At 48.0% G+C, this 24,436-nt stretch overlaps 1 protein-coding gene across 1 annotated transcript in view; it reads right to left on the bottom strand.

The window, feature by feature from the left end:
- Positions 1-8,880: 8,880 nt before the first annotated feature.
- ATXN7 (ataxin 7) overlaps positions 8,881-24,436 on the bottom strand; it is a 182,800-nt gene continuing 167,244 nt past the window's right edge. Inside the window, exon 13 of the mRNA XM_075321370.1 lies at positions 8,881-9,396. Coding sequence (XP_075177485.1) covers positions 9,379-9,396 — 18 coding nt within the window. The 3' untranslated portion in view covers positions 8,881-9,378. The remainder of the gene's footprint in view (positions 9,397-24,436) is intronic.

The raw sequence follows: 24,436 nt of genomic DNA, 5'->3' as shown, positions 1-24,436 counted from the left end.
TCCCTGCCTGGGTCTCCCAGACTTTGTCCCCCTCTGCTGCGTCCGAGGAGCTGACAGTAATGGCTGCCGGCGTCCTGAGGAGAGGAGGGAGTCGTGGGCGTGGCCGAGAAAGTGCGGGAACTGGAGCCGCACTGTGCACAGTGAGAGGGGTGGAGTATGCAAAGCATGCTCCAGCCCTCAGTGCTGCTCGTTCTGTGCAGCTTCCCGCCCTTCCCCTGCCTGTCAGGGCTGAGGGCGGGAGGAAAAGGAAACTAGGCCGCAAAAAGCCGGGGACTCGAGTAATAAGCGCGGCCGCCGTATATGCGCGGCCAGCGCGGAAGTCCCCGGCGCACTACAAGTCCCAGCCGCGCCGCGGTGTTTCCGTGGCAGCGGCGGTCAGCGCGGCAGTCCCTATACATAAAACACACTCAGCAACGCTGAGTGTGTAATGGCACATTTTAACCCGGTCAGCGCCGCGGTCCCCGGTGCACTAGCACACCCAGCAAAGCTGTAGTGTTGCTGTGCGCGGTCCCCACAGGGATACAGAGTACCTCCAAGTAGCAGGGCCATGTCCCTAAACGGTACCCGGCTCCTATCCAGCAGGCTCCACAGGAGTTGTGGATGAAGCACGGTCTTCTGTGCCTGGAGACCGATAGGATCCCACTTCACCCAGAGCCCTGAGGGGGATGGGGAAGGAAAACAGCATGTGGGCTCCAGCCTCCGTACCCGCAATGGATACCTCAACCTTAACAACACCGCCGACAAGAGTGGGGTGAGAAGGGAGTATGCTGGGGGCCCTATATGGGCCCACTTTTCTTCCATCCGACATAGTCAGCAGCTGCTGCTGACCAATCTGTGGAGCTGTGCGTGCATGTCTGCCTCCTTCGCACAAAGCAAAAAACAACTGAGGAGCCCGTGGGAGCACGGGGGGTGTCTAGGCAGAAGGGGAGGGGCTTTACACTTTTAGTGTAATACTTTGTGCGGCCTCCGGAGGCATAGCCTATACACCCAATGGTCTGGGTCTCCCAATGGAGCGACAAAGAAAAAAAAAAGTTACTCTCCTTCCCCCTCTGGCACACACATTCCGTAAATTCCATAATCTGACGCCTAATTTTGATTTATGCTTAGCACCATATTTTGCAGCGCTCTACAGACATCACCACGGTTTCCATTGAGGCTTGTAATGCACATTACCTTTTTGTCTTTGGGGTGTTGGAAGGAAAGAGCGCCCAGAGAAAACCTATGCAAATACAGGGGAGAACACACAAACTCTTTGTAGATGTTATTGGTGGCAGTTGAATGCAGGAAGATAGTGCTGACCACTGAGCCGCAGTGCTGCCTTTCCCGTGGTGTAGTTGTTAGAGATATTTCTCTGCTGCCAGAAGTGGAAGGAGACATATTTAAGTTCCTGTGCCAATTTGTACAGTAGTGACGAACAGTAAAGAATCTCTCCTCAGAATTCTCCTCATATTTGCTATATAGTGGGAGTCCATGTGTCCCTACAGTCAATGTGAAAAGAAACAGAAGGTGCTCACCAAATATGCGGTAAAAAAAGCTGTTTTTGACCATCAGGCCAGGGGAAAGGCGTGAGGGAGGTAGGAACACACAATCCGTCGGACAACGGCCGTTTCGCGTCTTTATAACCGACGCTTCCAAGAGTCAATGGAGTCCATTTTTTGCCGCATATTTGAGTGCCTTCGTTTCTTTTCACATGGACTGTATGGATTGTTGTCTTTTGGAATGAGCACCATAGCCAGAATGCAAGGAATTTTACAAGCCATATAATACGTGTATAAACCTGAAATAGGAAGATTGAGCGGTTAGCTCGCTGAATGGTGCCAGTGTTTCCTCCTTTCTCTGTATTACCTGGTGGGATGACTCTTTTAAAAGGAAGTGATTGCACTTTAAAGGGAACCTGTCAGGTGCAGTATGCACCCAGTACCACGAGCAGGTCTGGCTGCATATATCTAATCCCTGCCTAATCGTCCCTGCATAGATACTTTTTCTACAGATCTCTTTATTTGTAAAGATCCTTTGATATGCTAAAGAGCGCAGGGACTAGTCACAATGGCGTTAGTTCCTGCGCTCATTCCGCCCTATTAGCATGCCCACAGGGGCGTACTAACATGCTATTCAATGCCCATCGGCGTCATCAGCGGTGACGCGCGGGCTTTAGGGTCCGTGCACATGACTGGAAGTGCCGGGACTTCTGAGCATGTGCACTATAAAGCTGGGTGTACGCATTCCGGCTTCAGAGATGTCTAGTGCACATAACCAGAAGTGTGGCGACTGTGAGCGGCTCAGTGGTTAGCACTGCAGTCTTGCAGCGCTGGGGTCCTGGGTTCAAAACCCACCAAGGACACCATCTGCAAGGAGTTTGTATGTTCTCCCCGTGTTTGCGTGGGTTTCCTCCGGGTTCTCCGGTTTCCTCCCACACTGCAAAGACCTACAGCTAGGGAATTTAGAAAGTGAGCTCCAATGGGGACAGTGTTCCTGATGTATGTAAAGCGCTGCGGAATATGAAAATAAGATTTATTTCTGATCATACACACTAACACTAAGCCCGGCGTTATTAAGCGGTGGCAATGGGCATTGAATAGCATGTTAGCACGCCCCTGTGGATTTTGCTAAGAGGGCGACATGAGCGCAGGAACTAATGTCCTTGGGACTAGTCCCTGTGCTCATTACCATATCAAACTATCTTTAGAAATACTTTTTTCTACAGATACTACTAGATGCAGGGATTAGCAATAATGCACCCAGAACTGATCGTGGTTCTGTATGCAATATTGCACCTGACAGGTTCCCTTTGAGTACAAAATGACTGTTCAAACCAAGCACACGTGATCGGTGCACCCTTGCTGTAGCTGAGCAGTTTGCTTCCCCCCCCCCCTTTTTTTTTTTGGTCCATCTGTGCTCCTCTCTTCCTTGATTGAGAGCAGCTTCCCAGCACGGCACAAGGTGGCACAGACCTGTGCTTGGTTTGGATAGTCATTTTATGCTGACTCCAACAAACCCTGCAGGGCCAAACGTCTATCATATGTGTGAGAGGCCATGATGTGGCCGGTCACTTGGCTTCTGACTCCTTTAAGTGCTTGCCTGGCATATACAAGAGCCCAATGGAGTCCTATATGTCCTTTTGGCCTCAGTCACACAAGTATAGATTGGTGTGCACAACCAGGATCCTTAAATTTGCAGTTACTTCCCATAGTGGGGCAAGAGAACCCAAAGCTCTGGCCCCAGCGTCCCCCTGGTCCCCCCCTCCATCAGTGCCCATGGTAGCTCCTCCTGGCATAAAGCAAAGCACAATCTGTTTTCTTATAAATAGTATAAATTATTTTATTTACATAAACTTGTTACAAAACAAAGAACTATAGATTTTTTTTCTCTTAAATATCCAAAGTAATTTCTATCTCATGACATTGGTTTGTTCATGAACTATACAGCAGCCAAAAAAAGTCCAGCTGATCCGATGCTCTTGATTATGTGTACAGATGATCAAACTATTCACACATTGTACAGAGAAGAAACCGAGAGAAAAAAAAAAAGAGCGAGCCAAGATGATTTTCAAGAACTACATTCACATTTGACAACCTGTAGTGCTTGTGTTATCCTGTAATGCAAACCTTGTTATACGTAACAGTTTTTGGGGGACAAGGGGCGGTAGTTTGAGGTCCACCATTAAACAGACATCCTTAAAGTGGACCCGTCTCTACTCCTGACCTATCCGTTTTAGTAAATACTTGTATTCTCCATGATATAACAATTCTGGAAAGTAGTTTATTAGCGCTCTACCTTGTGCTGTTCCTTTGTAATTCCTCCTTGAAGTGTAGGAGTAAATTACCTGGGTGCTGCCATTTTCTTTGCTAAGGGGTGTGTCTGACTGTGCAGAGCACTGATTGGACAATGAGAGTGTGCAGGGACACGCCTCCCAACTGGCCCCACCCAGTTAATTCAGCCATAAATTTCTAAGAGGGATAACTAAGGAATGGTAAAAGGCAGAGAAACAGGAAAATAATTTTTGGAATCGTTATTTCATGGTGAATGTGAATAATTACTAAAAATAGACTTTGTTTACGGTCATTCTTAAAGGGGTTGTATGAAAAATAAAACCACTATGGCCCTTTTGGGGTAGAACAATTTTTTTTTTTTTTCTATTTGCCCCCTTTTCATCACACAACCACTTTAACAGGAACCTTTCATATTAAAGCAAGACAATTTTTTTTATTTTGTCTTGTGAATATTGACTGCGTTTATCTCAAGACCGCAAATATCCACCACTTTAGGCTACAACCCGTGCCTCTTCAGAAGCGGGTAGACCACCTCCTGCCATGGAGAGGCACAAGTTGTCGACCAGGAACAGGTCATCTTTTCAGAGTAACGCCAAAAAAGGAGCAAAAAAAAAAAAAATTTCTTGGCAAAGGGAACTCGGAGGAAGACATGGTTAGATCACGACATTCCATTAAGAATGGTGACGGACTCAGGTTCCACGAGGTATCTGGCTAATTTCATCGAATTTGTGCCTATAAAAATATTTTTAGACTTGTCATCCATAATCTATCAAATTAATTTGTTTTGTTAAATTCTAGAACATTAGCTACGCTAAACGTACACGTTGGTCGCCAACCCGAGACATTAAATGTTGCAGATAGGAAAAGAAATCAATGATTATTATTTTAATTTTTTCCCCCCCCCAGCGCCGGTGGAGCAAATCCCCTTTGGAAAGCTGAGTGGGGTTTTTTTTTTGTAGACGCTGCTGTGAATCATTTCACAATAATTTCATCCCTGTTATTACAAGATTTCAGAAACCACGATATTATTAAAAAAAAAAAAAAGTAAAAAAAAAAAAGCAAGCTAAAAAAAAAAAAAAAAAAAAAAAAAAAAAATACCCCAAACATTCAAGTGTTAAGGAAACAGCTAAAAAAAATAAAAAAATAAAAATAAAATAAAAATAATACAGCTTGGAAACTAGAACCAGGCACTTTCATTTTCTCTGTAGGTCTAGAAATCACACACAAGCACACGTGTGCCTTTTTTTATGCACACACAGGTATAGAAACAAAAAAATAAAAATTAAAAAAATTAAAATAAATTTACGCATTAGCCCCTTAGCTAGATCGGGTGTTTAAATTCATTTTTTCCCCCCCAGATTCGGGTAACTAAATATAAAGCAATGGCGTACAACTCGTTATTAATCCACTCTGTAGACACCAAAGTAAAAGGAATAAACGGGAGGAGAATCCCCTGGAATCGCACATGGTTACAAGAATCGGCTTGGCAGTGAATCACTTCAAAATCATAAAAGGTATTTTTTCTTTTATTAACAAATAAATATTAGATGATCTCAAATTGTACCAAAAACTGGATCGAAGGGAAAAAAGACCTGTGCAAAAATACATATTTCATTATGTACAATCATTTTTTCTTTTTAACAAAATACGCTTTCTGAAATAGGGATACTTCAATTTCATTTTTTTCTCATTTATCATAGAAGAAATTCCAAAATAAGGATATAAAAAGTAGGGTTTGTCGTCCTTTTTTTTTTAACGTAATTTTTAAGTTTCTTTTTTCAGGTTTAAGAAACTGTAGGAGTTTTAAGTAATACCGATACAATACAATCATATGGCCGCCATTGGGGAGGGGGGGGGTGGGGACTGGTATATGCCGCTCCCGGACAGATCAGATTGCCTTCTAAAAATGGACTTGAGGCCTATGGATCGCTTGGCAGTTTCCTCCAGAATTCATATTATTTCAGCAGGATTTTTAAATAAAAAAAAAATAAGATAAATAAAATAAAAAAAAAACAAACCCTCACAAAGTAACCTATGCATCACTTGGCAGTTTCCTCCAAAATTCTTAATATTTCAGCAGGATTTTTTTAAAAAAAAATAAAAATAAAACAAACAAAATAAAATAAAAATAAAAAAAAACCTCAAACTAACCTATGGATCGCTTGGCAGTTTCCTCCAAAATTCTTATTTCAGCAGGATTTTTTTAAAAAAAAAACAAAAAAAAAACCCCTCAAACTAACCTATGGATCACTTGTCAGTTTCCTCCAGAATTCTTATTTCAGCAGGATTTATAAGAATTAAAAACAAAAAATAAAATAAAAAAAACCCTCACAAACTAACCTATGGATCGCTTGGCGGTTTCCTCCAAAGTTCATTTCAGCAAGATTTAAAAAAACAAAACAAAAAAAAAAAAAAAAAACAAACCTCAAACTAACCTATGGATTTGCTTGCCAGTTTTCTCCAAAATTATATCAGCAGGATAAAAAAAAATAAAAAATTAAAAACCCCTTAAATTAACATGTGGGATTTTTTTTTTCTTTACAGCACTGGATATCTATAGGTAGATATCAAAATTTTCTTTCCATCACATAAAATTATAGTGTTGCAAAAAAACTCCAAAACAAATAAAAACCTAAATAGTTCAAAATTTGGTGGGCACAGTATAAAAAAAAAAAAAAAGTTTGAAAAAAAAAAAAATAAAAAAAGCATAGCTTACAACTAATATTCCCGCCGACCCAGTGGTCAAGTTCCTTATTGGAAGCGAGCGTGTACTGACCGCTCATGGTTCATGTGACCACTGTAGCTAAGTTATTGGCCTCATTTGTATTTACTGCCCAGCTACAGTGGTCACGTGAATGATGGATGGGGGTGCTATCATAAAGGTAAATATTTTCATTATCTTATAAATTTAAAAAAAAAAAAAAAACACAAAAAATCTAAAATAAATAAATCCCTTTAAGTTCAGGTGGTGGAAAAAAATATACATTATGGGAAAAAAAAAATAAAAAATAAAAAAAAATTTATATATATATATATATATATATATATATATTTTTTAAATCATTGGGTCATTAGTGAGTAAATTTCAAATCTTGCTCTTTGCAAATTTTTCTTCTTGGATGTTCTACTCGGAAACAGTCAACAGGCTGCGGTTAACTGATCTATTAATATAATAATAATAATAATAATAATATAATAATTACTATTAATATTACTAATGTTTACTAATTATTTAATCTACTACTTTTTGTCTGGCCATTTTTTGTTTCTCTCGGGTGGAATTGAGCGAGGAGCTAACTATTCGCACTCGCTATACTCATAACGAGTAATGTCTACTACTTGTGTATTCATTCCGAATAGCGTGTGCAATGCAAGTCAATGGGGGAAACTTGCAAAGAAGCGAGTAACCCGAATGCCGTACTTTTCATGTGAATAGTGCGGAATTCGGGTTACTCGTTACTTTGCAAGTTTTCCCCATTGACTTGCATTGCACACGCTATTCGGAATGAATACACAAGTATTAGACAGAACTCGTTAGGAGTATAGCGAGTGCGAATAGTTAGCTCCTCGCTCAACTCTAATCCCGGGTAATCCTGCCTGCAATAATGATGTTTCTATTATTTTTTTTTTTATACTAACAGGATCCATCAACAGCAGCTTGATAACAGGTTCCATCATGAGATACATTTCTTTGATGCTGTCTTAAAAAAAAAATTAATATATACTAACAGGGAGTTATTAGATATTAGGAAACTGTGCAGCCAAAGTTGCAAATGGTCAAAAGGCCGTAACAAAAAAAAATTATAAAAATACAGATGCAATGGAAGCATTATAAAACAAGAAAAAAAAAATTAAAATAAAAATAAAGGTGAGAAAAAAGAAAAAAAAAAAAAAAAGGGAGGAACCGGCCGCTCTCCTGTTTGTTTTAGTAAATATCTCAAATTTTAAATTCTGGAACTCTGCGGCTGGTGTCGTTCCTCTGTTATTCTTCTGGGAAATGCACGCCTATAGGATGCAGCACTAAAAATGGGTCGGAAAATTCTCCACTGACCACAATTTAATGGGGCTGATTAAAGGGGCTGGATTTTTCACTCCCAGGGTATTAAAAACAAAAATTATTAACCCTGGATCTGCTGAAATATAGCTGCTCCAAACAAACCCATAGTAATTAAAGGAGTTGCCCACTATAAGGGGGACATTTTATTTTTTTATTTTTTACTTAAATGCATGCTTTGGGGCTCAAAATAATTTTGCAGTTTGGTTTCATTAAAAGAAAAAAATAAATAAAAAAATAAAATAAAAAAAATAGAATATTTGGCTTTTACAGGCTTTTTGTGTGTCCCTGCACATTCAACTTTAATGTGGTCATATGACCACATAATTTGAATGTAAAGGGACACAAAAAGAGCCTGTAAAAGCCAATCAGCTGAGCGGGGCTCAGAAAAGGACAAATAAGAGAAACGCTCCATCAATCAGAGCTCACTGATGGATCCTCAGTTAACTCATCCTGCAGTCACAGCGGCAATGCAATATTGTTTACTGAAAACCAATTACAAAAATTATTTTTAGCCCCAAAATTAATAATAAAGTCCCCAAAAAGGTGGGCAATCCCTTTTTAACATTAGCAGCAAGCAAACACGGAGGCCTTTGCCAAAATGTCCTGTCCTGTGTCTTCATGGCAACAGAATCCATTAGTGATCGGGGAGGAGGACTCAGACCGTGGTGGTCTACGGGGGTCTGGACGGCCACTCTAGAAATATTAGTCCCAGACCTTAGGCTTTATGGCATCTTTGCCTGTACAGTGTCGTAGCCCTTGGGCACTAATGTCTGCTCGGCGGCTGACGGGTGCGGCATAACCATTCATGAACTATCGCTTTGAGCCATGGGGTAATCTATCTTGAGCCTTTCCAAATATTTTTCCCCATATAGACTTTTTTTTTTCTACCGGTACAATCACAGTAAGTTTAGAGAACAGAAAAAAATTTTGTATAAAGAAAACCCCCCCCAATTTTTGACAAAATATTAAAACTCCTCAAAGCTTCTTATCATGTGTAACCTGGAAAAAGTCCGGCCAGCCCGTTACATAGTCTATTATTAATATTTCATAGATTTTTATTTATTTATTTTTTTTATAATTGTGCTATTTTATTAATTTTTTTTTTCTTCACTGGAGCATTGCTATAAAGCCGTATTCCTCTCCTGGGGGGGGCTGAGGTGTCCACGCTGATGGGCCGGAAAGTGTCGGTGATGGTTTTCCTCCTTTTCTCGTGCCCGGGCCGGAGGACGCAAAAAAAAACCAAAAATAATAATAATAATAATAATAAAAAAAAATAAAAATTAAAAAAAAAAAAAAAATCTCACAGGTTTGTAGCAAGCGGCTCAGTCCACTAACACTGATAGAAGCGGCGATGGGACTGACTGCTACAGACATGGCTTCGGGAGGGGGGAGAATTCCTTGTCCAGCTGACGAATTCAGGAACGCTCCGCACGACCTGAGGACCACGGAAAAAAGGGGGTTGAGAAAACTCAAAGGCATCTTGGAGCCCACAGAGCCAGCTGGAGGTTTGTGATTGTTACCGTACTTGTCCAGTTCGTGTAATAACAACTGTTAGGGACGCGCCTTTGGCTGCAAAACACAAAAAAAAGGGGAGAAGAGATGAAGCAAATGTAATGTGAAATCTGCAATGACCCCGCAGGCGCTTCTTCACCCGCCGCCGCGCACAACAAGAAGCCGCCTGCGGGGCCCGCGCTCCCGGAGGAGACCGGCGCTCGGAACTGCAATGACCCAAAACTAAAAGACGGACAAAAAAACAAAAACAAGCATGGATTCAGATCTCAGCGAGCGATTGTGCAGACATCACTGCCGACTGATACAGGGAAGAACAGGCAGGATTAAGTAGAAAGAACGAAAGCACAATTCTGCCAGAACCAGCCAGACTCCGCAGGGCACCGGTCACACCTGTGAAAGCGCTGGAAAAACTGCACACTCACACAACAAGTCATCCATGCTTCCATATCTGCTTCACAACTGATGGTTTAACTCCCCCCAGATGTTCACAAATGATGAACACATTGTGCCTGGCATCCAGCTGAAACGGACCTCAATCATCCTCTCAGCCAATCACAGTGTTTGTCAAGTGTTCTTGTGAAGGTAGCCTGGGCTATAGATTGTTTGTTTAAATGTAATAAGATTATTTGTGTATGTAAATAATCACAGTGTTGATTGGCTAAAGACAAGTGACTGACAGCAGCTCATAATCTGTCCAAAAGTCCTCTTCAGCTGGATGCCAGGTGCAGTACACAGCATGCAAAACTTTTTTCTTTTACATATAATAAGTGCAGCCCCTTAGGCTATGTGCCCACGGGACAATTTACCCGCGGATTTTTCTGGATTTTAAGCAAATACAGACACTCCCCATGTTACCCTATGGGATTTAGGGATTGCTGTATCAATGCTGCGGTATGTGCAGCTGCGGAATATGCTGCGGATGTCCCGCAGCTGCACGTAACTGCATGTCAATTATTCCTGCGGAAATATCTGCGGAAGTTACACCTCTCCACTATGGAGACAGAGGCCGGGACTTCCGCAGGTAAGTCGCATGAATGTCCGCAGGTTTACTGCAGATATTTCGCTGGAATCCAGCAGCAATAGATAGCTGCGGATTCCGGGGAGCTGCTGCGGGAAACCTAAGGATATATCCACGGGTACATTATCCCGTGGGCACATAGCCTTAGACAAATTGAGTATTGTTCTGTGACATCTTCTGAATATGCTCAAGTTCCCCATTGACTTTATTCAGTTTCTGGAGAAGATGCAGTAATATCTCAGCCACTTCACTGCTCAACAAATACACTTGTAATTCTCTGTAGATAATCTATAGGGTTTCTGCCGCGTGTGAACACGTCCTTATGTGCAGGTTTTTAATGACACTGTAGTGTTAAAGGCTAAGGATGTTTTTTGACAGGAGAAAAAAAGTTTTTTTTTTTACACAGTAACTACTAGTGATGAGCGGGCACTACCATGCTTGGTGCTATTTATGAGCATTTGTGGTCGTAAAGACTCTCGGATGGGTGCGACTCGAGTATCCATGTAAAATGGAAGCTGATGGGAAACACGAGCATTTTTCAAGGAAATCTTCAGAAAAACTGCTCGAGTTCCCCACTGACTTCCATTATACACAGTACACGAGTAGCCCCATACTGAGGACTAACTGCTCATTACAAGTACTGAGCACCCGAGCATGGTAGTGCCCGCTCATCACTAGTTACAAGTACTGAGCACCCAAGCATGGTAGTGCCCGCTCATCACTAGTTACGAGTACTGAGCACCCGAGCATGGTAGTGCCCGCTCATCACTAGTTACGAGTACTGAGCACCCGAGCATGGTAGTGCCCGCTCATCACTAGTTACGAGTACTGAGCACCCGAGCATGGTAGTGCCCGCTCATCACTAGTTACTAGTACTGAGCACCCGAGCATGGTAGTGCCCGCTCATCACTAGTTACCAGTACAGAGCACCCGAGCATGGTAGTGCCCGGTCATCACTAGTTACCAGTACAGAGCACCCGAGCATGGTAGTGCCCGGTCATCACTAGTTACGAGTACTGAGCACCCGAGCATGGTAGTGCCCGCTCATCACTAGTTACTAGTACTGAGCACCCGAACATGGTAGTGCCCGCTCATCACTAGTTACCAGTACTGAGCCCCCGAGCATGGTAGTGCCCGCTCATCACTAGTTACTAGTACAGAGCACCCGAGCATGGTAGGGCCCGCTCATCACTAGTTACTAGTACTGAGCACCTGAGCATGGTAGTGCCCGCTCATCACTAGTTACTAGTACTGAGCACCTGAGCATGGTAGTGCCCACTCATCACTAGATACCAGTACTGAGCACCTGAGCATGGTAGTGCCCGCTCATCACTAGTTACTAGTACTGAGCACCTGAGCATGGTAGTGCCCGCTCATCACTAGTTACTAGTACTGAGCACCTGAGCATGGTAGTGCCCGCTCATCACTAGATACCAGTACTGAGCACCTGAGCATGGTAGTGCCCGCTGGAGTACTGAGGAGTACGGAGCACCCAAGCATGCTGGGAACAGAGCTCTGGATCCTGAGCTCCGCAGAGCCCCATCCTACAAAGTGAATAGGGGCGCATGCTCTACCCTCCGTTCATTCTCTATGGGGCTGCATAAACTGAACTTCTGACTACAGCGCTCAGCTTTTTATGGTGAAAACAATGAAAGAAGCCGGAGCCCCGGTCTCTGAATCCTTGGCGTTTCCACCAGTCAACATGTTTTTAGTTTTTGTTTTTTTTTTGAGAATGGGGATCAACCATTTAATTGCCGGTTTTAGAATCGACACATGAGGTGGTCATTGTTTTTGTTTTTTGGTCAAAAAATAATAAATTAGTCAGTAATGTGTAATGGTAACAGACCGGACGCCTGACGTTGCTGCTCCTCGCCGTCACGTTTACGCTACGTGACTTGTTATTTCCTCCCTCTGATGTGTTGCCAGGTAACATTTTCCGGCGGTGCGGTGCCACTTGCCTGATTTATTGCCCCCCCCGGGGTTCCCGCTCTCCGTGTAAATCCTATTCTTTCTCCGGCCTCGTGCTAATTTAATCAGTCTTTGCTGACTAAAGTGATCACACCGCGAGCAGATGAAGAGGAGCCGGAGCGGCGGATTGTGCTGACTGTACAGCGCCGCGGACGTCACCGCGCGCCTCCCACCACCCGACCGAGGGAAAGGATTGTCTGGATGATGTTCCAGAAACAAAATGTCACATACACCTCCTCGTGCCCTTGGAGGCCGCGCGGCCCGAGATCTCCGGGGCTCGTCACACGGGGAGAAGTCAGACGTCACCCGGCAGGTTTTACGTGAGAGTAAAGCTACTCGCCAGCTCTCCACTCCAGAGCTAGGGGGGTTAAATAGCTGCTCGGCTCATTGGGAAATATCTGTTACCATAGTGACGGCTGATTCGCGCCCGACACCTCCCTCCCTTCCCTGTCAGTTTGATGACTGTCTGTGCCATCAGCCATTCCTGCTAAAAGGGGCAGCGAGCGCCGCGGTGCATTTGCTGCTCTCCATTGTCCGCGTCGGCAGCGTTCCATTACTGCCGAGATGAAGCAGCTTACACAGAGAACATTTCATTTGTGGCATTATTGGATCAGAAAGGTGCAATCTAGCGCTAAAACCGGTTTTGCACATCCAAAAATTGAAGGTCCGAGCACGGACTGAGATGTCCGGATCGGACCCGAACGGGCCAGCCTCACAGGCAGATATCCGGCTGCAGTGCGTGCGTCCGGAGGACACGGTCTGTGTTATCACCATCAATGGTGGACGAGAGAAACTGTCCTAACGAGGAGGATTGTCAAATAAGGAGGCCGCAGCAAGGTCCTGGTCCGCAGCAAGCAAACCTGTGCGGTCTGGTCATTGTATCATGGACTAAATATCATAGCACCCGACATACTCGATCGAGTACCGAGCACGTTACCCATCACTAATTATGAGACTTTGGTACCGCCATGGGGGTCTAGTCTACCCTCCACCCGACACAGGAGCCTAACCCATGTCATTACATGAACTCATTATTTTAGCAGTTAAATAATATTGAAATGTTCTCCCAAAGTAGTGTATTGCTCAGGAAAAGGGAAAAATAGAGAAGATGAGCCCTGCAGAGGAAAAGAGAAGAAACTGACTAGTGATGAGCGGGCACTACCATGCTCGGGTGCTCAGTACTGGTAACTAGTGATGAGCGGGCACTACCATGCTCAGGTGCTCAGTACTCGTAACTAGTGATGAGCGGGCACTACCATGCTCGGGTGCTCAGTACTCGTAACTAGTGATGAGCGGGCACTACCATGCTCGGGTGCTCAGTACTCGTAACTAGTGATGAGCGGGCACTACCATGATCGGGTGCTCAGTACTCGTAACTAGTGATGAGCGGGCACTACCATGCTCGGGTGCTCAGTACTCGTAACTAGTGATGAGTGGGCACTACCATGCTCAGGTGCTCAGTACTCGTAACTAGTGATGAGCGGGCACTACCATGCTCGGGGGAACAGTACTCGTAACTAGTGATGAGCGGGCACTACCATGCTCGGGTGCTCAGTACTCGTAACTAGTGATGAGCGGGCACTACCATGCTCGGGGGAACAGTACTCGTAACTAGTGATGAGCGGGCACTACCATGCTCAGGTGCTCAGTACTCGTAACTAGTGATGAGCGAGAACTACCATGCTCGGGTGCTCAGTACTCGTAACTGGTGATGAGCGGGCACTACCATGCTCAGGTGCTCAGTACTCGTAACTAGTGATGAGCGAGCACTACCATGCTCAGGTGCTCAGTACTGGTAACTAGTGATGAGCGGGCACTACCATGCTCGGGTGCTCAGTACTGGTAACTAGTGATGAGCGGGCACTACCATGCTCAGGTGCTCAGTACTGGTAACTAGTGATGAGCGGGCACTTCCATGCTCAGGTGCTCAGTACTCGTAACTAGTAGTGTTGAGCGAGTATGCTTGTCACTACTCGGTACTCGCACGAGTATCACTGTACTCGGGCTACTCGGCGGGGACCGAGTAATTTCGCGATACTCGTGCTGTACTCGTGGTCTTCATGTTGGCGCTCTTTTGAGAGCCAGCCCTCATGCAGGGATTGGCTGGCAGACCGCAATGCCACAGCCCTGTTACTTGTGGAATTGCAGTGATTGGCCGGCCCTCACAGAATGACCGTGCCTTTAGCCCGACACTTCCCCGCTCGGCTACGGCCCCTCCCGCACTCCACTCCGCGTGTATATATATATGCACGCTTACACACACACGCACGTTTTTTTTTTTAATTTACAGTTTTATGGTTTCTCCATGCTGCCGGTGGTCATTTCACAAAAATACTCGGGTCTCCCATAGGATAACATTGGGCTCGGTGCTCGGGCCGAGTACACGAGTATCTTGGGATGCTCGGCCCGAGCCTCGAGCACCCGAGCTTTTTAGTACTCGCTCATCACTAGTAACTAGTGATGAGCGGGCACTACCATGCTCAGGTGCTCAGTACTGGTAACTAGTGATGAGCGGGCACTACCATGCTCAGGTGCTCAGTACTCGTAACTAGTGATGAGCGGACACTACCATGCTCGGGTGCTCAGTACTCGTAACTAGTGATGAGCGGGCACTACCATGCTCAGGTGCTCAGTACTCGTAACTAGTGATGAGCGAGCACTACCATGCTCAGGTGCTCAGTACTCGTAACTAGTGATGAGCGGGCACTACCATGCTCAGGTGCTCAGTACTGGTAACTAGTGATGAGCGGGCACTACCATGCTCCGGTGCTCAGTACTCGTAACTAGTGATGAGCAGGCACTACCATGCTCGGGTGCTCAGTACTGGTAATTAGTGATGAGCGGGCACTACCATGCTCAGGTGCTCAGTACTGGTAACTAGTGATGAGCGAGCACTACCATGCTCAGGTGCTCAGTACTGGTAACTAGTGATGAGCGGGCACTACCATGCTCCGGTGCTCAGTACTCGTAACTAGTGATGAGCAGGCACTACCATGCTTGGGTGCTCAGTACTGGTAACTAGTGATGAGCGGGCACTACCATGCTTGGGTGCTCAGTACTGGTAATTAGTGATGAGCGGGCACTACCATGCTCAGGTGCTCAGTACTCGTAACTAGTGATGAGCGGGCACTACCATGCTCGGGTGCTCAGTACTCGTAACTAGTGATGAGCGGGCACTACCATGCTCAGGTGCTCAGTACTCGTAACTAGTGATGAGCGGGCACTACCATGCTCGGGTGCTCAGTACTCGTAACTAGTGATGAGCGGGCACTACCATGCTCAGGTGCTCAGTACTCGTAACTAGTGATGAGCGGGCACTATCATGCTCGGGTGCTCAGTACTCGTAACTAGTGATGAGCGGGCACTACCATGCTTGGTTGCTCGGTACTCGTAACTAGTGATGAGCGGGCACTACCATGCTCGGGTGCTCGGTACTCGTAACTAGTGATGAGCGGGCACTACCATGCTCGGGTGCTCGGTACTCGTAACTAGTGATGAGCGGGCACTACCATGCTCAGGTGCTCAGTACTCGTAACTAGTGATGAGCGGGTACTACCATGCTCGGGTGCTTAGTTCTCGTAACAAGCAGTTGGATGCTCAAGTCGTGTACCAAGTATAATGGAAATCAATGGGGAACGCTTCTGGAAAAATGCTTGAGTTTCCAATCGTCTTCCATTACAACGAGAGTTGTGCCTATCTGAGCATCCAACTGCTGGGTATGAGTACTGAGCACCCGAGCATGGTAGTGCCCGCTCATCACTAGTTACGAGTACTGAGCACCCGAGCATGGTAGTGCCCGCTCATCACTAGTTACGAGTACTGAGCACCCGAGCATGGTAGTGCCCGCTCATCACTAGTTACGAATACTGAGCACCCGAGCATGGTAGTGCCCGCTCATCACTAGTTACGAATACTGAGCCCCCAAGCATGGTAGTGCCCGCTCATCACTAGTTACGAATACTGAGCACCCGAGCATGGTAGTGCCCGCTCATCACTAGGTACGAGTACTGAGCACCCGAGCATGGTAGTGCCCGCTCATCACTAGTTACGAGTACTGAGCACCCGAGCATGGTAGTGCCCGCTCATCACTAGTTACGAATACTGAGCACCCGAGCATGGTAGTGCCCGCTCATCACTAGTTACGAATACTGAGCCCCCAAGCATGGTAGTGCCCGCTCATCACTAGTTACGAATACTGAGCACCCGAGCATGGTAGTGCCCGCTCATCACTAGTTACGAGTACTGAGCACCCGAGCATGGTAGTGCCCGCTCATCACTAGTTACGAGTACAGAGCACCCGAGCATGGTAGTGCCCGCTCATCACTAGTTACGAGTACTGAGCACCTGAGCATGGTAGTGCCCGCTCATCACTAGTTACGAGTACTGAGCACCCGAGCATGGTAGTGCCCGCTCATCACTAGTTACGAGTACTGAGCACCCGAGCATGGTAGTGCCCGCTCATCACTAGTTACGAGTACAGAGCACCCGAGCATGGTAGTGCCCGCTCATCACTAGTTACGAGTACTGAGCACCCGAGCATGGTAGTGCCCGCTCATCACTAGTTACGAATACTGAGCACCCGAGCATGGTAGTGCCCGCTCATCACTAGTTACGAGTACCGAGCACCCGAGCATGGTAGTGCCCGCTCATCACTAGTTACGAGTACTGAGCACCCGAGCATGGTAGTGCCCGCTCATCACTAGTTACGAGTACTGAGCACCCGAGCATGGTAGTGCCCGCTCATCACTAGTTACGAGTACAGAGCACCCGAGCATGGTAGTGCCCGCTCATCACTAGTTACGAGTACTGAGCACCCGAGCATGGTAGTGCCCGCTCATCACTAGTTACGAATACTGAGCACCCGAGCATGGTAGTGCCCGCTCATCACTAGTTACGAGTACCGAGCACCCGAGCATGGTAGTGCCCGCTCATCACTAGTTACGAGTACTGAGCACCCGAGCATGGTAGTGCCCGCTCATCACTAGTTACGAATACTGAGCACCCGAGCATGGTAGTGCCCGCTCATCACTAGTTACGAGTACTGAGCACCCGAGCATGGTAGTGCCCGCTCATCACTAGTTACGAGTACTGAGCACCCGAGCATGGTAGTGCCCGCTCATCACTAGTTACGAGTACTGAGCACCCGAACATGGTAGTGCCCGCTCATCACTAGTTACCAGTACTGAGCACCTGAGCATGGTAGTGCCCGCTCATCACTAGTTACGAGTACAGAGCACCCGAACATGGTAGTGCCCGCTCATCACTAGTTACGAGTACCGAGCACCCGAGCATAGTAGTGCCCGCTCATCACTAGTTACTAGTACTGAGCACCCGAGCATGGTAGTGCCCGCTCATCACTAGTTACGAGTACAGAGCACCCGAGCATGGTAGTGCCCGCTCATCACTAGTTACGAGTACTGAGCACCCGAGCATGGTAGTGCCCGCTCATCACTAGTTACGAGTACTGAGCACCCGAGCATGGTAGTGCCCGCTCATCACTAGTAACCAGTACTGAGCACCTGAGCATGGTAGTGCCCGCTCATCACTAGTTACGAGTACAGAGCACCCGAACATGGTAGTGCCCGCTCATCACTAGTTACGAGTACCGAGCACCCGAGCATAGTAGTGCCCGCTCATCACTAGTTACTAGTACTGAGCACCCGAGCATGGTAGTGCCCGCTCATCACTAGTTACGAGTACAGAGCACCCGAGCATGGTAGTGCCCGCTCATCACTAGTTACGAGTACTGAGCACCCGAGCATGGTAGTGCCCGCTCATCACTAGTTACGAGTACTGAGCACCCGAGCATGGTAGTGCCCGCTCATCACTAGTTACGAGTACAGAGCACCCGAGCATGGTAGTGCCCGCTCATCACTAGTTACGAGTACTGAGCACCCGAGTATGGTAGTGCCCGCTCATCACTAGTTACGAGTACTGAGCACCCGAGCATGGTAGTGCCCGCTCATCACTAGTTACGAGTACTGAGCACCCGAGCATGGTAGTGCCCGCTCATCACTAGTTACGAATACTGAGCACCCGAGCATGGTAGTGCCCGCTCATCACTAGTTACCAGTACTGAGCACCCGAGCATGGTAGTGCCCGCTCATCACTAGTTACGAGTACCGAGCACCCGAGCATGGTAGTGCCAGCTCATCACTAGTTACTAGTACTGAGCACCCGAGCATGGTAGTGCCCGCTCATCACTAGTTACGAGTACTGAGCACCCGAGCATGGTAGTGCCCGCTCATCACTAGTTACCAGTACTGAGCACCCGAGCATGGTAGTGCCCGCTCATCACTAGTTACGAGTACAGAGCACCCGAGCATGGTAGTGCTCGCTCATCACTAGTTACGAGTACCTAGCACCGGAGCATGGTAGTGCCCGCTCATCACTAGTTACGAGTACTGAGCACCCGAGCATGGTAGTGCCCGCTCATCACTGGTTACGAGTACTGAGCACCTGAGCATGGTAGTGCCCGCTCATCACTAGTTACTAGTACTGAGCACCCGAGCATGGTAGTGCCCGCTCATCACTAGTTACGTGTATCCGAGCACCCGAGCATGGTAGTGCCCGCTTATCACTAGTTACGTGTATCCGAGCATGGTAGTGCCCGCTCATCACTAGTTACTAGTACTGAGCACCCGAGCATGGTAGTGCCCGCTCATCACTAGTTACGAGTACTGAGCACCCGAGCATGGTAGTGCCCGCTTATCACTAGTTACGAGTACAGAGCACCCGAGCATGGTAGTGCCCGCTCATCACTAGTTACGCGTACTGAGCACCCGAGCATGGTAGTGCCCGCTCATCACTAGTTACGAATACTGAGCACCCGAGCATGGTAGTGCCCGCTCATCACTAGTTACGAGTACCGAGCACCCGAGCATGGTAGTGCCCGCTCATCACTAGTTACGAGTACTGAGCACCCGAGCATGGTAGTGCCCGCTCATCACTAGTTACGAATACTGAGCACCCGAGCATGGTAGTGCCCGCTCATCACTAGTTACGAGTACAGAGCACCCGAGCATGGTAGTGCCCGCTCATCACTAGTTACGAGTACTGAGCACCCGAGCATGGTAGTGCCCGCTCATCACTAGTTACGAATACTGAGCACCCGAGCATGGTAGTGCCCGCTCATCACTAGTTACGAGTACCGAGCACCCGAGCATGGTAGTGCCCGCTCATCACTAGTTACGAGTACCGAGCACCCGAGCATGGTAGTGCCCGCTCATCACTAGTTACGAGTACTGAGCACCCGAGCATGGTAGTGCCCGCTCATCACTAGTTACGAATACTGAGCACCCGAGCATGGTAGTGCCCGCTCATCACTAGTTACGAGTACCGAGCACCCGAGCATGGTAGTGCCCGCTCATCACTAGTTACGAGTACTGAGCACCCGAGCATGGTAGTGCCCGCTCATCACTAGTTACGAGTACTGAGCACCCGAGCATGGTAGTGCCCGCTCATCACTAGTTACGAGTACTGAGCACCCGAGTATGGTAGTGCCCGCTCATCACTAGTTACGAGTACTGAGCACCCGAGCATGGTAGTGCCCGCTTATCACTAGTTACGAGTACTGAGCACCCGAGCATGGTAGTGCCCGCTCATCACTAGTTACGAATACTGAGCACCCGAGCATGGTAGTGCCCGCTCATCTCTAGTTACCAGTACTGAGCACCCGAGCATGGTAGTGCCCGCTCATCACTAGTTACGAGTACTGAGCACCCGAGCATGGTAGTGCCCGCTCATCACTAGTTACGAATACTGAGCACCCAAGCATGGTAGTGCCCGCTCATCACTAGTTACCAGTACTGAGCACCCGAGCATGGTAGTGCCCGCTCATCACTAGTTATGAGTACTGAGCACCCGAGCATGGTAGTGCCCGCTCATCACTAGTTACGAGTACTGAGCACCCGAGCATGGTAGTGCCCGCTCATCACTAGTAACCAGTACTGAGCACCTGAGCATGGTAGTGCCCGCTCATCACTAGTTACGAGTACAGAGCACCCGAACATGGTAGTGCCCGCTCATCACTAGTTACGAGTACCGAGCACCCGAGCATAGTAGTGCCCGCTCATCACTAGTTACTAGTACTGAGCACCCGAGCATGGTAGTGCCCGCTCATCACTAGTTACGAGTACAGAGCACCCGAGCATGGTAGTGCCCGCTCATCACTAGTTACGAGTACTGAGCACCCGAGCATGGTAGTGCCCGCTCATCACTAGTTACGAGTACTGAGCACCCGAGCATGGTAGTGCCCGCTCATCACTAGTTACGAGTACTGAGCACCCGAGCATGGTAGTGCCCTCTCATCACTAGTTACGAGTACTGAGCACCCGAGTATGGTAGTGCCCGCTCATCACTAGTTACGAGTACTGAGCACCCGAGCATGGTAGTGCCCGCTCATCACTAGTTACGAGTACTGAGCACCCGAGCATGGTAGTGCCCGCTCATCACTAGTTACGAATACTGAGCACCCGAGCATGGTAGTGCCCGCTCATCACTAGTTACCAGTACTGAGCACCCGAGCATGGTAGTGCCCGCTCATCACTAGTTACGAGTACCGAGCACCCGAGCATGGTAGTGCCCGCTCATCACTAGTTACGAGTACTGAGCACCCGAGCATGGTAGTGCCCGCTCATCACTAGTTACCAGTACTGAGCACCCGAGCATGGTAGTGCCCGCTCATCACTAGTTACGAGTACAGAGCACCCGAGCATGGTAGTGCTCGCTCATCACTAGTTACGAGTACAGAGCACCCGAGCATGGTAGTGCTCGCTCATCACTAGTTACGAGTACCTAGCACCGGAGCATGGTAGTGCCCGCTCATCACTAGTTACGAGTACTGAGCACCCGAGCATGGTAGTGCCCGCTCATCACTGGTTACGAGTACTGAGCACCTGAGCATGGTAGTGCCCGCTCATCACTAGTTACTAGTACTGAGCACCCGAGCATGGTAGTGCCCGCTCATCACTAGTTACGTGTATCCGAGCACCCGAGCATGGTAGTGCCCGCTTATCACTAGTTACGTGTATCCGAGCATGGTAGTGCCCGCTCATCACTAGTTACTAGTACTGAGCACCCGAGCATGGTAGTGCCCGCTCATCACTAGTTACGAGTACTGAGCACCCGAGCATGGTAGTGCCCGCTTATCACTAGTTACTAGTACTGAGCACCCGAGCATGGTAGTGCCCGCTCATCACTAGTTACGAGTACTGAGCACCCGAGCATGGTAGTGCCCGCTTATCATTAGTTACGTGTATCCGAGCATGGTAGTGCCTGTTCATCACTAGTAATTTTTTTCTCCCATGTCAAAAAACATCCATTCCCTTTAATGCTACAGTGTCATTAAAAATCTACATATAAGGACATGTTCACACTTGGCAGAAAATCCATAAGTGTATTTGATTAGCAGTAACGTGGATGAGATTTTACTACATCTTATCAACAAACTGTATAAATGAAGGGAATTTTGTTACTTACCGTAAATTCCTTTTCTTCTAGCTCCTATTGGGAGACCCAGACGATTGGGTGTATAGCTACTGCCTCCGGAGGCCACACAAAGCATTACACTAAAAAGTGTAAGGCCCCTCCCCTTCTGGCTATACACCCCCAGTGGGATCACTGGCTCACCAGTTTTAGTGCAAAAGCAAGAAGGAGGAAAGCCAATAACTGGTTTAAACAAATTCACTCCGAAGTAACATCGGAGAACTGAAAACCATTCAACATGAACAACATGTGTACCCGAAAAAAACCAACAATCCCGAAGGACAACAGGGCGGGTGCTGGGTCTCCCAATAGGAGCTAGAAGAAAAGGAATTTACGGTAAGTAACAAAATTCCCTTCTTCTTCGGCGCTCCATTGGGAGACCCAGACGATTGGGACGTCCAAAAGCTGTCCCTGGGTGGGTAAAGAAATACCTCATGTTAGAGCTGCAAAGACAGCCCTCCCCTACGGGGAGGCAACTGCCGCCTGCAGGACTCTTCTACCTAGGCTGGCGTCCGCCGAAGCATAGGTATGCACCTGATAATGTTTGGTGAAAGTGTGCAGACTCGACCAGGTAGCTGCCTGGCACACCTGTTGAGCCGTAGCCTGGTGTCGTAAGCCCAGGACGCACCCACGGCTCTGGTAGAATGGGCCTTCAGCCCTGATGGAACCGGAAGCCCAGCAGAACGGTAGGCTTCAAGAATTGGTTCTTTGATCCATCGAGCCAGGGTGGCTTTGGAAGCCTGCGACCCTTTGCGCTTACCAGCGACAAGGACAAAGAGTGCATCCGAGCGGCGCAGGGGCGCCGTGCGGGAAATGTAGATTCTGAGTGCTCTCACCAGATCCAACAAATGTAAATCCTTTTCATACCGATGAACTGCATGCGGATAAAAGGAAGGCAAGGAGATATCCTGATTAAGATGAAAAGAGGATACCATCTTCGGGAGAAACTCCTGAATGGGGCGCAGCACTACCTTGTCCTGGTGGAACACCAGGAAAGGAGCTTTGGATGACAGCGCTGCTAGTTCAGACACTCTCCGAAGAGACGTGACCGCTACCAGAAAGACCACTTTCTGTGAGAGTCGCGAAAGTGACACATCCCTCAGAGGCTCGAAGGGCGGCTTCTGGAGAGCAACAAGGACCTTGTTTAGATCCCACGGATCTAACGGCCGCCTGTACGGAGGTACGATATGGCAAACCCCCTGCAGGAACGTGCGCACCTGAGAAAGTCGTGCTAGACGCTTCTGAAAAAACACGGATAGTGCTGAGACTTGCCCTTTAAGGGAGCCGAGCGACAAGCCCTTTTCCAACCCAGATTGCAGGAAGGAAAGAACGACAGGTAACGCGAATGGCCCGGGGGACACTCCTTGTGCAGAGCACCAGGATAAGAAAATCCTCCACGTTCTGTGGTAGATCTTAGCAGACGTGGGCTTCCTAGCCTGTCTCATGGTGGCCACTGAGGTAATCCTGAAGACGCTAGGATCCAGGACTCAATGGCCACACAGTCAGGTTCAGGGCCGCAGAATTCCGATGGAAAAACGGCCCTTGGGACAGTAAGTCTGGACGGTCTGGTAGTGCCCACGGTTGGCCGACCGTGAGATGCCACAGATCCGGGTACCACGACCTCCTCGGCCAGTCTGGGGCGACGAGTATGACGCGGCCGCAATCGGATCTGATCTTGCGTAACACTCTGGGCAAGAGTGCCAGAGGTGGAAACACATAAGGGAGCCGGAACTGCGACCAATCTTGCACTAAGGCGTCTGCCGCCAGAGCTCTTTGATCGCGAGACCGCGCTATGAAGGTCGGGACCTTGTTGTTGTGTCGAGACGCCATTAGGTCGACGTCCGGCACCCCCCAGCGGCGGCAGATTTCCTGAAACACGTCCGGGTGAAGGGACCATTCTCCTGCGTCCATGCCCTGGCGACTGAGGAAGTCTGCTTCCCAGTTTTCTACGCCCGGGATGTGAACTGCTGATATGGTGGATGCTCTTTCCTCCACCCACATCAGAATCCGCCTGACTTCCTGGAAGGCTTGCCGACTGCGTGTCCCTCCTTGGTGGTTGATGTATGCCACCGCTGTGGAGTTGTCCGACTGAATTCGGATCTGCTTGCCTTCCAGCCACTGCTGGAAGGCTAATAGGGCAAGGTACACTGCCCTGATTTCCAGAACATTGATCTGAAGGGTGGACTCCTGCTGAGTCCACGTCCCTTGAGCCCGGTGGTGGAGAAAAACTGCTCCCCACCCTGACAGACTCGCGTCTGTCGTGACCACTGCCCAGGATGGGGGCAGGAATGATCTTCCCTGTGATAATGAGGTGGGAAGAAGCCACCATTGCAGAGAGTCCTTGGCCGTCTGAGAAAGGGAGACTTTCCTGTCTAGGGAAGTTGTCTTCCCGTCCCATTGGCGGAGAATGTCCCATTGAAGTAGGCGCAGATGAAACTGCGCGAACGGGACTGCCTCCATTGCTGCCACCATCTTCCCTAGGAAGTGCATGAGGCGCCTTAAGGAGTGCGACTGACCCTGAAGGAGAGACTGCACCCCTGTCTGTAGTGACCGCTGCTTGTTCAGCGGAAGCTTCACTATCGCTGAGAGGGTATGAAACTCCATGCCAAGGTATGTCAGCGATTG

The sequence above is a fragment of the Anomaloglossus baeobatrachus genome, chromosome 8 (assembly GCF_048569485.1).
Source record: "Anomaloglossus baeobatrachus isolate aAnoBae1 chromosome 8, aAnoBae1.hap1, whole genome shotgun sequence".
Classification (NCBI taxonomy): Eukaryota; Metazoa; Chordata; class Amphibia; order Anura; family Aromobatidae; genus Anomaloglossus; species Anomaloglossus baeobatrachus.
Note: the sequence above shows the minus strand (reverse complement) of the source record. Positions and strands in the feature narration are given on the sequence as shown.